The 17,634-nt window shown below is 37.5% G+C and overlaps 1 protein-coding gene and 1 non-coding gene across 2 annotated transcripts; both read left to right on the plus strand.

Moving 5' to 3' along the window:
• The first annotated feature begins 505 nt into the window (after positions 1-505).
• Positions 506-611, plus strand: LOC119986348. Its single transcript, XR_005465239.1, has one exon. It is a non-coding gene; the product is annotated as a small nucleolar RNA R71 (small nucleolar RNA).
• Positions 612-11,553: 10,942 nt separating this feature from the next.
• On the plus strand, positions 11,554-12,939 carry LOC119986225 (CASP-like protein 2A1). The gene is made up of 3 exons (XM_038830793.1): positions 11,554-11,767; positions 11,844-11,961; positions 12,535-12,939. Exons 1-3 carry the CDS (start codon positions 11,571-11,573, stop codon positions 12,805-12,807), a joined length of 588 nt encoding a protein of 195 aa, XP_038686721.1. The 5' UTR covers positions 11,554-11,570; the 3' UTR covers positions 12,808-12,939.
• The last annotated feature ends 4,695 nt before the right edge of the window (positions 12,940-17,634 follow it).

Raw genomic sequence — 17,634 nt, forward strand, 5'->3', positions numbered from 1 at the left:
AGCATTTTGCACATTTTGAGTATTGCTCTAAGAGAAGTTGGGGTGATTCCTAAATCTCGGATTGTAGAAGTTGGAATAAGGATCATTGCGGGGTTGATTGAAGTTGCCTCCACCAATGACATTCACTTGCTCATTAGAGTTAGAGGAAGAAGCAATAAGGCACTCCCCCGTCGGATGACGTCCACAACAATAAGCACAAGACATATGAGAAGGTGTGTTTTGCATAGCATGTACCCCTTGAGCTTGATTTAGGGTCAATGCCTCAATCTTCTTTGCCATAAAAGCCAAGGTAGACATACCTTCATCATCTCTACAACTTCCCCCTTGCTTTGGATTCCCCCTCACCGAGGACCAAGAGTTAGTGGTCTTGGCCACTTTATCAAGTAATTCCCGAGCCTCCTCTTGATTTTTGGTCATAAAAGAACCTCCCGCAGCCACATCAATAGTCTCCTTAGTATGCATGCACAACCCATTATAGAAAGCTTGGTATACCACCCATTCCGGAAGACCATGATTTGGGCAACTTTGAATAATTCCTTTAAAGCGCTCCCAAGCCTCATAAAATGATTCAATATCCTTTTGGGCAAAGGACATTATATCCGCCCTAATTTGCACCGCCTTGCCCGGAGGAAAGAATTTCGTCAAGAATTGCTCCGCCATCTCATCCCAAGTGGGGATAAAATTGGGAGGCAAGGACATCAACCATCCCTTAGCCTTGTCCCTCAAAGAAAATGGGAATAACCTCAACAAGATAGCATCCTTAGAAGCTCCGTTAATTGCAAAAGTAGTGCACACATGCAAGAAAGAGCGAAGATGGACATTGGGCTCTTCATTAGGAAGACCATAGAAAACCACCGAATTAGAGATAATGTTGATGATAGCCGGCTTGATCTCAAAATTAGTAGCATTGATAGGAGGATAGCGGATGCTTGAAGGATTTGTATCCCAAGTAGGCTTAGCACAATCCTCAAGAGAGCGAGGATCAAATTGCCTAGGAGGGTTTTCAACCACTTCATCACCATTTCTTCCATTAGCACCTCCACCATTACCATTACCATTACCATCATTCACAATTAAAGCTCCACCAAGATCACCAACATTCCCCCTTCCTTGATTGTCTCCCATGCCTTCCATTTGATTATTAATAAGCTCTCGTCTAAGATTGTGAAGAGTCCTTTCAATCTCCACATCAATAGCAATTAATTCCGGATTAATAGAACGTCTTCCCAAGCTCATACAAGAGAAAGAATTTCTGCAGAAAAATAAAAACCAATTAACACAATTGAAAACCTAATTTGACACAAAAAACAATTGCCTCAATCCCCGACAACGGCGCCAAAAACTTGATATGGATTTAATTGCAAGCGCACAAATCGCACAAGTAATAAAGAGATGAGTAAATTATCATTTCCACTAGAGATGTGTTGGCAATCAAGATCAATGTCAAACTATTAACAACTATGAAAATTGGGGAAACGGATTCAAGATTGATTTTGTTTTTAAACTAAACTAAAGCAAAAGAACAAAGACAAACCAAACACAAGTGTGAAATCAAGGATGGAAAGCACTAGGGTACTTAACGTCACCTCACCTATCCAATTCAATTCCCTTAGTCCCTTAATCCCTAATTCCTCTCTCTATAATGACAATCGATTTCCCAACCTATTCAATGTTCTATTCCTAGATCCATCAAACGTATTTTCAACATAAATCCTTGTTATTCCTAACAATCGGATTATATATCAAAAACCCATTAAGAACTATGGAAATCATTTAGTGCTTGCATAAGTCACAAACCTATATTCCTATGGTTCATGCACCCTATGTCATCTATGGCTTGAGGAAAACCCTAGATATCTCCTTCCGGTCTCAATCTAGGCAACAAATCAATTGAATGATGGCCAAACATTCAAAAGCATTAATCACACCCATAGACAATCAAGAGAGAGAGAGAAATCAAGAAATAAGGAAACCAAGTTTATTGAATCTTCAAGGTTTGGTTTCATTAAGTCCCTAGTAAGAAATCTAGCCACTCATGGAAGCAAAATACATCATTAAACAAAGGAAATCAACCATAGAAACTAGGATAGAAAAGGAGAGAGAAAACCCCTTTGTAGACCCTCTTCTTCTCCAAGCCCCAACGGTGGCTCCAAGCTCTCCAATGGTGTAGAATGAAAAATCCTCCAAGAACTCCCCCAAAACCCTATTTTATGCCCTTTTATACTTCCCCAAACTCTTATGTCGTTTTCAAAACAAGTTGGGGCCGTTTTGGCTCAAAAACAAGTGAATTCGGAACTTTTTCACGAAACTGCGCGTGCTGTGAATAGTACCTCCGATCGATCGGAAACTGTTCCGATTGATCGGAATTACAATCTGCCTCCACGAGTTTTTTTAGTGTTTTGGCAGGTCCGATCGATCGGGAATGGCTCCGATCGATCGGAAATCAATTCTGGAGTCCAAATCTTCATTTTGCACTCTTTTCCTCCCTTTTTTGCCTTGGCACCTACAATATGCAAATATAGTTTTCTTAGGCAATATCAACTCTTAATCAACTCAAAATGGGATGAACTTATGTGTAAAGGATGTGCAAATGTATGTATATATTTGGCACATCAGCACCCATAATCAATCATATAATTCGTTAACAATCAAAACACTTCAGTATGAAATTTCCTATCTCGATGGGAGAATAAATTCCATGTAATTTAGTTCACATTAAATTTCATTGTCTAGACAACACGCAGTGTCAAATGTAAATTTAATTAGTTAACTTGCTTTGGTTCAATAAATAATGGTATTGATTTCGATGGGAAATATTTCCATAATTTATAGTTAAGTGTATAACCATCACTTGATCATAATCTTACCATCTTCATAAAATTTATTCCGATGGGGAAATAATTTCATAATAAATGACTACCCATTATGACTATCAAGAAAACTAATAATCTGAGATATCTGTAATCGAAAATTTCCGATAGGGAGGAAGGTTTAAGCCTACACATATTTTCAATTACATCTCTATTAAATTTTCTTACCAATAATCCAAACTTAAAAAATATTTATGTAATTCCAAAACTCCTGGAATTGAGATATCTTAAAAACTGCACTGACCGAAATTTACACATTTTGGTATCACCGCCCAAAACTGAGATTCCTTACGGATTTTCTCCATGAAGTGAAACCGTTATCGCAGCACCATAGGTTTTCAATTTAACGATTAGCAAATCTAGCAACCAGGTCGTTCCTAAGAAAGAGGAGGCTTTCCGAAAAACAGTGCTCAGTTAAGTAACCTTAATCCTCAACAGAACTTTCTAGACATTGCATTGTTAATCATAAATTATAATACTTAAATGCATGGGTCAGAATTGCACACTTTGGTTCCGAAAAGAATCTTAAGTTAAAAACGGATTTTCCCAAAATAATACCGTAGTCACATTTAATATCTCAACTTTTTTTATTTTATTATTACATATTTTTCTTTGAATCAATGATGGAGACCGTAGGGTGATGTGTAACCTTTCTCCCACTTAATATTTTATTTTCGGGTGATTAATATTTTAATTTCCATGTCTAGATAACATCCATAAATAAATAGGAATCCTAATCTAGCATGACATTTAATTACAATCGTACATGCAATTAAAATAGGAGACATAGTTAAAATAGGAAACCAAATCAATCAAGAGTCCTAGCTATCACGGTCTTCAATCAAGCCCGAATCTCTACTCGATTAGGAATCCCTATTTGGAAACTGCTCAAAACACTGCTGCCCGAACTGCCCGAACTACCCCTTACCCACTGACCGATCTGCCCCCTGCCACCCACATATGTCCTACAGCCTCCGGCGGTGACCGCCGGTTGCCAGATGCGCTACAGCAGCTGCCTGTGTTGGCAGCAGCAGCAAGGCTGTCGGCGTCCTTCGTCTCTTCGTTTCTTCATCTGTTTTTACAAAAAAAAAAAATCCTAGCCTCCTTCAAACCAAAGTTTTCAATCTAAAAATTCGATTTACAAAAATTCCTACTCCATCATTTGGAGTCAACAATTCTAAAATTAGAAATAAAAAAAAAAAACTAGACCATGATAGCCAGAATTTCAGCCTGCAAAAACAAGTTAGCAATAACACAGAAAAATATAGATTATGCTAACAAATTAAATTTGATAAATTTTTGATTTTGTTTAGTATCGATTACATATCTATGACCGGCTCCGATACCAATTGTTGAAAACATGCAACTCGCGGAAGCGTATAAGGACCTCATAAACATAAGCGATAGCTAGAGAAGTTTCAAAAATTTCTTATCAAATACTAATCACCATAACATAAACCATATATTAATTAATTGAAAGTAGATTATATAACTTAAGATCTCTCTGATTTAATCTCTAATAATCAGGAACGAAGGATGGAGTCAACGAGTTTGATACTAAGCTCAAACCTATGGATCTTCCACCATATGCACCAATTCCCAAACTTGGATTGAGAGGGTGGTCTCTTTTCTCCAAGAACCTGAAGAACACAAACCAAAACTAGTGAAAACGATTAGAGAGTAGAGAGGCCATCCGGTTTCTCAAAACTTGTGTCAACAAAACACACAATATGTGTGTATTTATAGGGTCGGCCATACCTAGGGTTTTCTCCCTAGGTGGGCCGGCCCTTAAGCCTCTACCTCTCCTAATTCCGAATTGTTTTGGTTTTCCTGTATCTTCTAGTATTGGGCTTCTGGGCAATAATGGGGACCAACTAGGAAAAATAAAACATGGGCTTCCTATGAATTTAATTATCAACCCAAACCCTTGGACATAATTATAATTCATAAATTATAATATATTCCTCTAAAATATTATAATTACACTCCCCGTTTTATCTCAAATTAAATATGAGCCTCTCGTTGTACTTGTTCATAAAATTCCTCATGTTAAGTTACAGATACCCGTCAATTAAATATGCCACTAACATATAATATTTAATTGACATCTTTAAATATTTCCTTGGGCTTACAACTTAACTTATTTGAATGTGTCGGATGAATTAAAATCCACCTCTAGGGTTTTGACTCAATCTCAAATCCTATAAGCATTCTCAAGAGGGTTTCATCAATCCATAATTGGACGTGAAGTTTATTAATAGATTATTTTCCATCGTACATTTAATGCGGTGACCCAGCTTACTTGATGTTTGTTGACCTATACAAAAAGACCTCGCCCTTTAGTAAATCAAAGTCTCGTACATTAAATGCACATGTACTAATAATCTTTAATAAATTAAGAATATGAACAATTCTATAACGTTTGTGTGAGTGTACAATTTTCCATATAGTCAGACTGGGAAAATTGACTCACACATAGTCCTGATCAATACACTCCAAGTGTACTGGTATAGTAAGTTCAAGCTTTGTCTCTCTCTGTAACCAAGATAGGTATACTGAAATACTATACCACAGCCAAGCCGACGATTTGTCCAATTCCGTCTTAGTTGTGATCGCTTACTTATATTCGATAGGAACTTATGAATTGATCTTCCGTGTGCAAGCTTAAATCTACACACCAATTCATATACCATGAATCGAGTTTGAATATTACATAAAATAATGGCCTTTAGCATGCTATTCCTATCAACATAGACACATAGTAGAAACTGGTCTTACCCTCTTTGGTGCAAATGATATAGGTTGGATGGACAACAAGGCAATTAATCCGCAGTATCGTTTGGTTACAAAGATATCTTGACTATTTTGGAAACAATCAACAAGGTCAATGCATTGATGGATTACAACCAAGCTGGATCAATCAAATCCCTTGAATCAGCCAATAATATCGGATGAATTGGGAGAGATTCCTTTGGAGTGATTCCATTGCTCTTGAGAGTGATTCTCATATTTCCTTTCAATATCATGTTTCTTTATTTCCTTTTAGCCCATCTCATAACTTCCATACTTTATTCACATCACTCTTGGCTCAGGTACATATGCCTCTCAAATATTGGGCTGATGCCTTTCAAACCTCTGTGTTTCTCATCAATCGACTCCCCCCACTGTCCTCGATGGCCATACTCCCATTTCCAAACTGTTCCACATATCACCAGATTATTCCTCCCTCAAGGCCTTCGAGTGTGCTTGCTTTCCCTACCTCCAACCTTGTCAAACCCAAAAGTTTCAATTTCATACCACGAAGTGTGTCTTTCTAGGATATAGTGATGCCCACAAGGGATACAAATGTGACAATTCAACTGATAGAATTTTTATTTCTCATCATGTGGTCTGTAATGAATGTGAATTTCCTTTCCAGGCTGGCTTTCTCAATACTTCACAACCCGAGTCTACCACTCTCCTTCAACCTCCTCACTGGTTCCCTCCCTTGCCCTCACACTCTTCTCCCCAGATCTTCAATTCCATCAGGTACAACAATTCCTCTTCAAGTGCCTTCTTTAGCTGCAATCTGTCACAGATGGTGATAATGCAATTGTTTCTAGTACTACTGATGATGTTGTTGATACTGCGTAGCAAGAGAGGGCAGGTCTTGATCAGATTGCAGCTTTTAATCAATCAACTGAGTCGAAAAATAGTGCAGCTATTGATCCATCAACTGAGCAACAAACCAGTGCAGGTCTTGATCCACCCACTCAGTCATCTCCTCCGTGCACCACCACTTCCATTGGACTTCCCTTGGCAAGCTTTACATAACCCAATCATTTGTTGGCCGAAACTATCACTAGAAGTGCCCGACCCGTGTTGTGACCCATGTACCCAAAGGGGTAGACCCGGTATACATTTATATTGATTATTGTTCGATTTTATTTTGAGAGGAAATTTAATCATGGAAAATAACATACATAAATAATTTTTCAGGTACATAATATACATAATCTATGTTGCATGCCAACTAGGCATGCCACATAGATATATTGACACAAAACCCTAAATGCTCACTTTTTTCCCCGCTTCTCTCTCCTCTATTAGTAGTAAAATACATTACATTGCTAATACGTAATGCATTAAATACTGGAAAACAAATACACTGTCAAAAACATAATGTAATAAGGTACTGCACGATAACAATCAAACTTGCCAAAAATGGGAAACAAATACACTATCAAAACATAATGTAATAAGTCACTACCATGATTAGCTTGGTTAAATACACTGATAATTCGTAATGCATTAAAAACTGAGAAACAAATACACTGTAAAATTATCATGCCCACCGGCACCAATGACAAATGAATTGTAACCCTTGTTCGATCAAATTCCAGCAATATCATTAATCTCTAGTTGCATTTTCACACTCGGGTTTATTTCCCTGTTACACACGAAGAATCTAGAATGACTAGGACTTAGATTGTGGTTGTGGATATCTTCAAACAATGTAATCTTCCACTTCCCATTGACGAAAAGTCTACCAACAAGCCTCGCCTTGTTATCCAACCTCCCGCATGTAAATATCAGATATTTGCAATCACCATTCGCATCCTTCGTTATTGACCTCCTCTTGATTGATAACCCATCTCTTTACTACAAAACAATATTGAAACATACATTTGTTTGATAAATACATAAATTTAGTGATTGATAATGTAATAACTCATATAATATCAACACCAAAATGAAATGACTCTGTCATTATTACACTATCATACTAGAGTGTAATAACTCAATGCCATAAAAAAGTGAAACCAATTTATTTAACAAGGAAAATGACTATGTAATAAACAACGGTGCTAAATACATTGGAAATTCGTAATGCATTATAAACTGACAAACAAATACATTGTCAAAAATATAATGTAATATTTTATAAACAACAAATGAAAGATAAAATTACTCGGATATAATTAAACCAAAAACATTACACAGCGTAGTAGTGTAATCAAATATTTGACCAATATAAAGAACACACACTATCGAACCACACTATATATCTAAATACATTTCCATTAAGCATGAATAAAATATCACAAAACACAAACCAATGCATTATAACAGCTGAAACCCATCAAGTATGTAAACAGAACCATTCAAGCCAAATACATTATTTAATTGGTAGTGTATAGTTCTATCAATGTTCATAACTACAAATTTTACTAGCTTTGTCCATACTTAAAATTACTCACAACAAATACATTAGGTAATATGGAAGTGTAGTTCTAGCATTGTTCATACATACAAAAATTTTGCGAACAGAGTATGTACCCAAACAAGACAACATTGAACATATGTTAAAAACATTATGCACACTGACAGTGAACCAATCGAACCCATCAAGTAAGGAAACTAATATATTCATTGCAACTACATTATGGGAACTTATAGTGTATGTAATATTTTGGTTTTTTATAAAACAAATGCATTACTAAAATGAAAGTGTAATCAAATATTTTGTGGAACGAAGAAATCACCAATCCAGGACACCATGAGGAGGAGCAGTCCAGCAACATACACTATATGCTAAATACACTATGTTCTAAATACACTAAATGCTAAATACACTATTTTCAAAATACAGTATCTGGTAAGCTAGGCAAGAAACAAACCATGAAACAACATAAGTACATTTTTCATTATGACAGTGCAATAACCCACTATCAAGCTTCACAAGTAATCCATAATACGTTCAATCAACAGAAAAAGCTAAATACACTGCCAAATGTATAGTGTAATAACGCACTGGAGCATACCTTCGACGTGGGTCTCCAATTCCGGTGGCCGTTTCGGTCAACGAAGGGCTGGGCTAAGTGCTCCTCACGTAGGGGAGTCCATTGGTGGTGTCGGGTTGCCAAACTGACATCGGAATCAGCCGGATCTGTGAATTTTGTTCGGTGGATACCCATGGCTTCATGGTGGATTTCCGACAAAATCAACAATCGGTGACGGCAAGTGGTGACTGGGCGTTGCTCCCGGGGGCCAGACGCTTCTTTTGGAGGCAGTTGCAATCATATCGGTGGCCGGACGACGGAGGTCCGTTATTGGCCATGAGAGAATAAGAGAGAATCTCGTGAGAGAGAGGAGAGGAGAGATAGAGGAGAGAGAAAAGTGAGATATGAGGAGAGATAAAAGTGATTTGTAAAGTTTGATTTTTGAGTTTTGAAATTTAAAATTTCCTAGTCATTTGCTTATATGGCATGCCATGTCATTATTTATATTTATGTATACCAATCTTATGTATGTTTATCATAACGTTTAATCATTCTTGGCAATTGCTGCGTATACTACATTTGACACATGGATATTGATTTGGATTTTGGGCTCATGAATTAATTTTGTTCCATCTTTTGAACTTTAGAGACAGCCAGACAGGTCTTGACATTTGGATGGTTGACAAGAAGGAACTTTGGGTTTTTGATAGATTTGGCCTTGGCTTGCTATTGGTCCATTTGTTGGATTTTGAGCCCTTTGTTTTGGAAGATTTGTATTAATGGAAAGTTTGGCTTTTCTAGTGAAATTTGTTAGTTCGATTTGGTAAGTGATCGTGGGACATTTAGCCTATTTTATTTTAAGTTAGTTTTGGTCCATTGACTAAGAATGGAAGACCCAATTGGTTAGGATAAGAGGGTAAAAATTAAAAGAAAAATAAAAATCCTTAAGAGTGTCGGGAAAATTATTTTTAGCTATAAATTTTTAGATTATTTATTAACTCATTATACATCGGTTTATTTTTAGGAGATCGAGGATTCATAGACGCGTATTTTGTTAACACTGCTATCAAGGCAGGGTTTTGATCTTTTTAACTTCTAAATACCCGATTTTTCTATTTAGTATAAATTCTAAGATATTATTCCCCTTGTTATATTCTTGCTCATTGAATTCCTTAATATCTTATTGATTTGTCTAGTGATTGATTGTGATGTTGTGAGTTTTGATTTTGTGTTATGTTCCATACGCGTTAAATTCACTTCATTGGATTATTACTTGATTGTAATTCATTGAATCACTCTATACATATATCATGATATATATATATGGGTGATTGTATGTTTGGATGGACTGGATTGTGATTGGGAGTTGTATGTGTGGATATGATAACCTTGTTGTTGTTGAATGGATGTGTGTGAGATGTGATCATTGACTATGATTTATCCCCTTATATCTTACCCATTTGATAGTACAAGGTATTTGATCACTTTTTGAGATTTATCCCCTTATCTGTTGCCCATTGATAGTACGGGGCATCACTGTTTGAGATTTATTTCATCATCTATTACCCATGTGATAGTACGGAGTGTATGAGTGCCACAACATCTGATGAGGAATCCGAACTGTCGTGTCTGCCTTGATAGTTGTGGATGGTTTTGAGTGCCACAGCCTCTGATGAGGAATCGGACTGATGTGTGCTACCAATTGGTTGTGGATGATTTTTGGCGCTACTCGCATGGGTTGAGATGTGTGATTGCATATATATATTTGCATGCTTATATATATGAATATTGGATGGTGATTGTGACATTATTGATTTTCATATTGTCTCTGCCCTTCTTTGCATCATTTCAAGTTGATTGATGTATTTGTAGATCAATTATACCCTTTTTCATATCGTTGTGATTTGCGCGCTCTCTCTCAGTATCCACCTCATGGATATTCGGGTCTTTATCGGGTATTATACCCCCACTGTACTATTTAACTCAACCTCTATTTTTTTCTTCCTTTTTAGGTAAGTACGTAGATGGCCGCCAGCTTCCCGAGACGTGATTCCCCATGAATACGATTGTGGGTTTATGGGTAGAGTAAGATTTGTTGATTTGGACTTCCACACGTTTTTATCCTATTTATTATATGTAAGGATATGTTGGAATTTATTTTGAATTAAAATAAATATTTTTGGACAATTTTGAATGTAATTTGTGTGTTTGGGAAAATTTTGATAATTCCACATACCCTTCTCTGGGATGGGTCGTTACAAGGTTGTTAGTGACCCAACTTAACTTTTCAACGATTGTAGTTCGAGCACCTATATAGTGTAAGAGAGAGTGGTAGGTCTTGATTGTCCTCCTTTTTATTTTGGGTCGTCCCAAAACTAATGTCACTTTTATTCATTAAATAACAATTTCGTTATTGTATTCTAAAATTACCCTTGTTTCAAGAAAAAAAATGTCACCATATATAAATAAGGGTGAACTTGAAATAACATGGTTATTTTGTGTAGTTGAATTTCATTAAATCATGTCTCCTTAAGAAGTTGGATTTTCAAATAATAATAGATGAATTGGGACAGAGAGAGTATAATTTATAAACCGGAAGAAAAGTAGGTTCGAGACTTCGAGTTCTCATATAAATTATTTCTCTAAGCATATGTGGTCAACCATACCATAATGTCCCCATAAATGCTCAATAAACCAATGAGATATGAACCCATCTCTCTTTCAATTTGATACAATTAGGGTAGATAGAGCATGTAATATATCCATAGGCATGGGGACGTGTGAGAATTGAATGTATTTGCCTTCCCAACCACCTCACCTATACACCATTAATAAAAACAACTAGTTGTACGTAATACTTCTTTAGGAGCAACTTCATCTCTCTCACACACACACAACACAAGCACAAATCTCCTAAGACAGACTTGTTGTATCGATTATGGCAGAGAAGAGAGAAAAAGGAAATGGCCATGTTGATGTTGAGGAGGGTAGTACCTCCTCTTGCTTTAGAACCACAGAGACTCTGCTTCGTATGGTGCCGATGGGTTTATGCGTAGCTGCTCTTGTGGTGATGCTCAAGAACTCTCAGACTAATGACTTCGGATCAATCTCCTACTCTGATCTTGGTGCTTTCAGGTACTTAATTCATACTATCTTGTCTATTTTGGTTTGAATCTCCAGATTTTGTTGCCGAATTATATTATATGGACAGGTACTTGGTGCATGCCAATGGCATTTGTGCTGGATATTCACTACTTTCTGCAGCAATTGCTGCCATGCCTCGCCCGTCCACAATGTCTCGAGCCTGGACTTTCTTTATCCTTGATCAGGTTTGTTGTTTAAGCCCTAAAGTTTGACTTTGTTGCACAAACACCTCTGCAAAAGATAAAATTAACACAAAGGTGTGTTAATTTCATCTTGTAACTCCCTAATTTTGTTAAAAAAAAAATGCTTGATAAAATAGTGCATAAAAAAAATAGTTCAATTTAGTTTTAATTCTTATTTTATTGAACTTAATTCTAGGCTAAGAAGTGTAGAGATTCATTATTTACTTAATTGTATGCCTTGAATGTAGTGATTATAGTGATTTACGTTCTGTTTTTTCACACATATATATGCCTTAAACAGACTATCACAATCAATGAAAAATCAATCTCCATTCATTGTTGTAATATCTCATAATTATATATGCTTGTAGTTAAATACAATATTCCTCCATAACAACTTGGAAAAAAAAAAAAAAAAAAACTAGTACTCTATGGTATGGACCTCTTTTGGCTTATGACCAACGAGATCGTTTGTTTTGCGGATTTGGAGATGGAAACAGAAATAGGATATCAAGCATTCTCATGTCTTGTTTGAATCACACCTTGGCTAATGAAATTTTCATGGATACATTGTAGTTGTTGACATACCTAATTCTGGGGGCGGTATCTGTGTCGACGGAGGTGTTATACCTGGCATACAAAGGAGATGCAGCCATCACATGGAGTGCAGCTTGTGGGTCGTTTGGTGCATACTGCAACAAGGCAACAGCATCGGTGGTCATAACGTTTGTTGTGGTAGCCTTCTATGCAGTGCTGTCTCTCATATCATCCTATAAACTCTTCAGCAAATATGATGCACCTGTGTACTTCCCAAGTAAAGGAATTGAAATTGCTGGTTTTCAGGGCTGAGTACCATTTTCATTAGCATAAAAAATAATCAAGAGTGAAAAACTGAAAAGTGCATGTATGCTTGATGATCAATGGAAGTCACTTGTTTACTCATAATTCCCCTAATATTTATGAGATCATTCCATTGAGGCATTTTCACAAACACCTGTTATGCTTAGCTAAATACACCAGATTTTACGAATTGACTATAATTAAAATTGAACCCAAACCGTCTATCCTACACAAGACATCAAAATGAACCACAACAAACAAGTTTCATCCCAATCCCTAAGAAGGTATTGTTGGAAACATGCAACTCGAGTAAGCGTATAAGGACCTCATAGACATAAATGATAGCTAGACAAATTTCAAAAATTTCTTATCAAATACTAATCACCACAGCATAAACCATATATCAATTAATTGCAAATAGATTATTTACCTTGAGATCTCTCTTATTTGATCTCTAATAATCAGGAACGAAGGATGGAGTCAGCGAGTTTGATACTAAGCTCAAACCAGTGGATCTTCCACCGTATGCACCAATTCCCAAACTTGGATTGAGAGGGTGGTCTCTTTTCTCCAAGAACCTAAAGAACACAAACCAAAACTAGTGGAAACTATTAGAGAGTAGAGAGGTCAACTGGTGTCTCAAAACTTGTAAAACAAAACACACACTATGTGTGTATTTATAGGGTTCGGCCACACCTAGGGTTTTCTCCCTAGGTGGGCTGGTGCCTATCCCTCTCCCTCTCCTAATTCCGGTCCATTTTAGTCATTCTGTATCTTCTAGCATTGGGCTTCTGGGCTACAGTGGGGACCAACTAGGAAAAATAAAACTTGTGCTTCCTATGAATTTAATTATGAGCCCACCCATAGACATAATTATAATTCATAAATTATAATATATTTCACTAAAATATTATAATTGCACTCCCCTTTTTATCTCAAATTAAATCTTAGCCTTTCGTTATACTTGTTCATAAAATTTCTCGCGTTAAGTTATAGATGCCCGTCAATTAAATATACCACTAACATATAATATTTAATTTGACATCTTTAAATATTTCCTTGAGCTTACTGCTTAACTTATTTGAATGTGTCGGATTAATTAAAATCCACTTGTAGGGTTTTGACACAATCTCAAATCCTATAAACATTCTCAAGAGGGTATTTTCCATCGTACATTTAATGTGGTGACCCAACTCACTTGGTGTTTGTTGGCCTATACAAAAAGACCTCACCCTTTATAAATCAAAGTCCCGTACATTAAATGCGCATGTACTAATAATCTTTAATAAATTAATAATATGAACAATTCTATAACGTCTGTGTGAGTGTATAATTTTCCATATAGTCAGACTGGGAAAATTGACTCACACGTAGTCCTGATCAATACACTTCGAGTGTACTGGTAGTAAGCTCAAGCTTTGCCGCCTTTCGTAACCAAGATAGGTATACTGAAATACTATACCACAGCCAAGCCGACGGTTTGTCCAATTCCGTCTTAGCTATGATCGCTTACTTATATTCAATAGGAACTTATGAATGTGCAAGCTTATACTCTACACACCAATTCATATAACATATAGAATAAAAGACACTGATGTCAATATGTTTTTTCTCATATTAAATGCTAAATATATTTTATTCAAATAAATAAATCGAGTTTGAATATTACATAAAATAATGCCCTTTAGCGTACTATTCCTATCAGGTATAACAAAGAAGCTTTTTGTATTATAGGTAGCAGGTAGAAATGATCGACACCAAATAGTGTGTGGACCCACCTCAAGTGCAAGGTAGTCAGCAAAGAATAAATTCGAAAGTTCGGAGTCGAATTCACAAGGAAGCTAATGTAGTTTGGGTGAATGGAATACAAACAACTAATAAGTAAAGCTAAAGGCAATGAATAACAAATATGATGCAAGAAAAGTAAAAAGGGTCGAATGACTCAGTAACATAAGAAGTTTTGTATCCAAAATAAAGCAAGATTTGAGAAAACAATAAGTAAAAAAAGCTCAAGCATCTAATCCTTCCCGATGAAATATTAGTGTGAGGAATATTCTGACATGACACGTGGCATAATTCTATTAATTTTTCTCGATGGTAAATCAGGTTATTATTAACAGGTTTGTAATATCAGGAAATTGTTTTTCAATTAAGTTAAACAACTTATTGATTGGAGGAAATTCCTAAAATTACTCTGATAGAGTTATACACAAAGTGAATCTCTTCCACTATAAAAGAAGGTAAATTGTTACGTATTGGTTCCTTAAGCTCTAATTGTGATTATATTAGCTGGATTATCTTGGAAGCTAACTTGAGCGTCGGAGTGCCTAAGGTCAAACAACGACCATCGGGCCCACTGACAATCTTTGTTTTCAGGACTCAGGCGACCATATCACGAAGGAGCATTCGTTGAACGTGGTGATCAGATTTTATTCACTACATTTTGGCTACCACAATGGGAGACGATTTGTTTTCCATGGAGACCGAAAGCAATATGGCGACCGTACGATCTGAGTTAGGTGACAGGGTCCCAGTCATGAAATAGCCATGAGGAGCCTAGAGATGATGCCCACCAGAATCTTGGTGTTGACCCGGTTCAAGTCAATCAGGTCGCAAAGGGAACGCTTCCAAGTGAGGACCAAGTTGAGGCAGAAATCCGTCGCACCACTGAGTATTTAGAATCCTTCAGACAAGGGCTCACTGACGTCACCTCGAGAAGCAGACGAGCGAGCGCCTGAGAGAAGAGATAACCCGTTCTAGGTGAGGGCACTCACCACCCCAACACTCTCATCATGCTGACAGTAGACCCCATGAGATCAAGCACCGGGATGAAAGGCCAATCAAGTACAGTGACGAGCCAGATGCGATGAAGGCCGACCTCATCTATGGTGCCCAGCAGAGAGTAATGAAGGATCTCGATGAAATGACAACTTCCCCTTTTACAAGGGAGATCAGAAAAAGAGAGGTCCCTAGAAGGTTCGTCATGCTGACATTTGAACAATTCAATGGCCGAACTGATCCAGTTGCCCACTTGGACCAGTTTATGCGGAAAATGATCTTGTGGGAAGGAGATGAGCCAATTTTGTTTAAGGTCTTCCCATCTTATTTGGGAACGATAGCAACGAGGTGGTTTCACCAATTACCTCCAAACTCGATTTCATCGTGGCATGAGATGGCCAAACTATTCATTAACCATTTTATTGCTAGAAGTCGAGAACCAAAGACCCTTAGTACCTTACTTACCATGAGCGGACGACTACGTATCTAGGTACTTAGAGGTGTGTGCGGAGGTAGAACGATGTGATGAGCAGACGACTACCACATCCTTTAAGATTGGGCTACCAGATGGCTGTAAGCTCAAAGAGTCGTTGACCTTATATGAGCCTCACACCATAGCTACCCTACAGGATAGGGTCAGGAGATACGCAAAAGTGGAAGTTCCAAAGGCTAAACGGATGTCCTCTCCAAGAAGGTAGGAAAAGGGTTCTCGAAATAGTCGATCTGTACAAGATGACAAAAAATCCTCGAGCCGAGCTGAACACAATAGGTCGGGGAAGAGTTCGACCAACGTTGTTGAATTCAACATGCCAATCCATAAGTTATTCTACAAGATTAGGGATCAACCATTTATAGTCCGTCATCCAAAAATATCAGGGGATCCAAATCGAATGGATAAAAAGAGGTATTGTGCATTCCATAGGGATGTCGAGCACATGACAGGAGAGTGTAACAATTTACGTGAACACCTAGACGAGCTAGCCAGACAAGGGAAGCTAGCAAAGTATTTGAAGAACAAGGCAAAAGATAACAAAAAGACTCGGGATAATGTCGGGAGATCTGCTGCAGGCAGGGGGCAATATGATAATAATGAACCAAAGAGCATAATCAATGTGATTATGTTGGAAAGGCAGGGATATGTGGTCTCTATAAATAACACGATTGCTTAAACGAAGATGGCTGAGGACTAAGAAGCAAAGAAAAGAATAAGAACCAGAGTAGACATTACCTTCTCAGACAGGGACTTAGCCGGGTTGGACCTAGTGCATAATGATGCTCTTAAGATCACTATAAGGGTATGTGGTTATGATGTTAAGCTTCTTATTGATCAAGGAAATGCCGTCAATATCATGGACTACCCAATGTTTGAGAAGTTGGGACTGAGTCAAGGCGATCTTGTTCCAAAAACGGCATGCTTGGTTGGATTTAATGGTAGCCAAGTTTATCCTTTGGGAAGAATTCGAACAAGGGTTTGTTTGGGACCAAAGACTCTGGACATGGGGTTCTTGATGGTACAAGGGAGAACGGCTAATAATGTCATTCTAGGAAGACCTTGGCTTCACGCCATAGAAGCCGTGCCATCAACTTATCACCAAACTCTACGATTTCCTTATAAAACGGTGATATGTATGATGTGAAGGGAGATCGGCCAGAGCGGAATAGTGAGGTAGCTAGTCCCCAAGCAGTAAATGAGACTTATCAGATAAGAACCCTTGTGGAAGAGACATTAGTCGAGCCTAAGCCGGGAATAGATCCATAAAAGAAATCAATTGAGCAACTTGAAAAAGTCCAGATTGACGGGTCCAATATTGACAAGTATGTTCTCATTGGCAAGAATTTACCAGCAGTAGAAAGAGAGTCCCTCCTTGGATTGTTAATGAGAAATATCGGAGTCTTTGTTTGGACTCCTCAGGAAATGTCGAGAGTCGATCGGAAGGTTGCGAGCCACAAATTGAACATCCGGAAGGCTAGGAGATCGGGCTTGGCCTATGCCGAAGATGTGGTAAAGGAAGTGGAAAAATTGATTGAAGCAAGAGCCATACGGGAAGTGGATTACCA

The sequence above is a fragment of the Tripterygium wilfordii genome, chromosome 19, assembly GCF_013401445.1.
Source record: "Tripterygium wilfordii isolate XIE 37 chromosome 19, ASM1340144v1, whole genome shotgun sequence".
NCBI classification, from domain to species: domain Eukaryota; kingdom Viridiplantae; phylum Streptophyta; class Magnoliopsida; order Celastrales; family Celastraceae; genus Tripterygium; species Tripterygium wilfordii.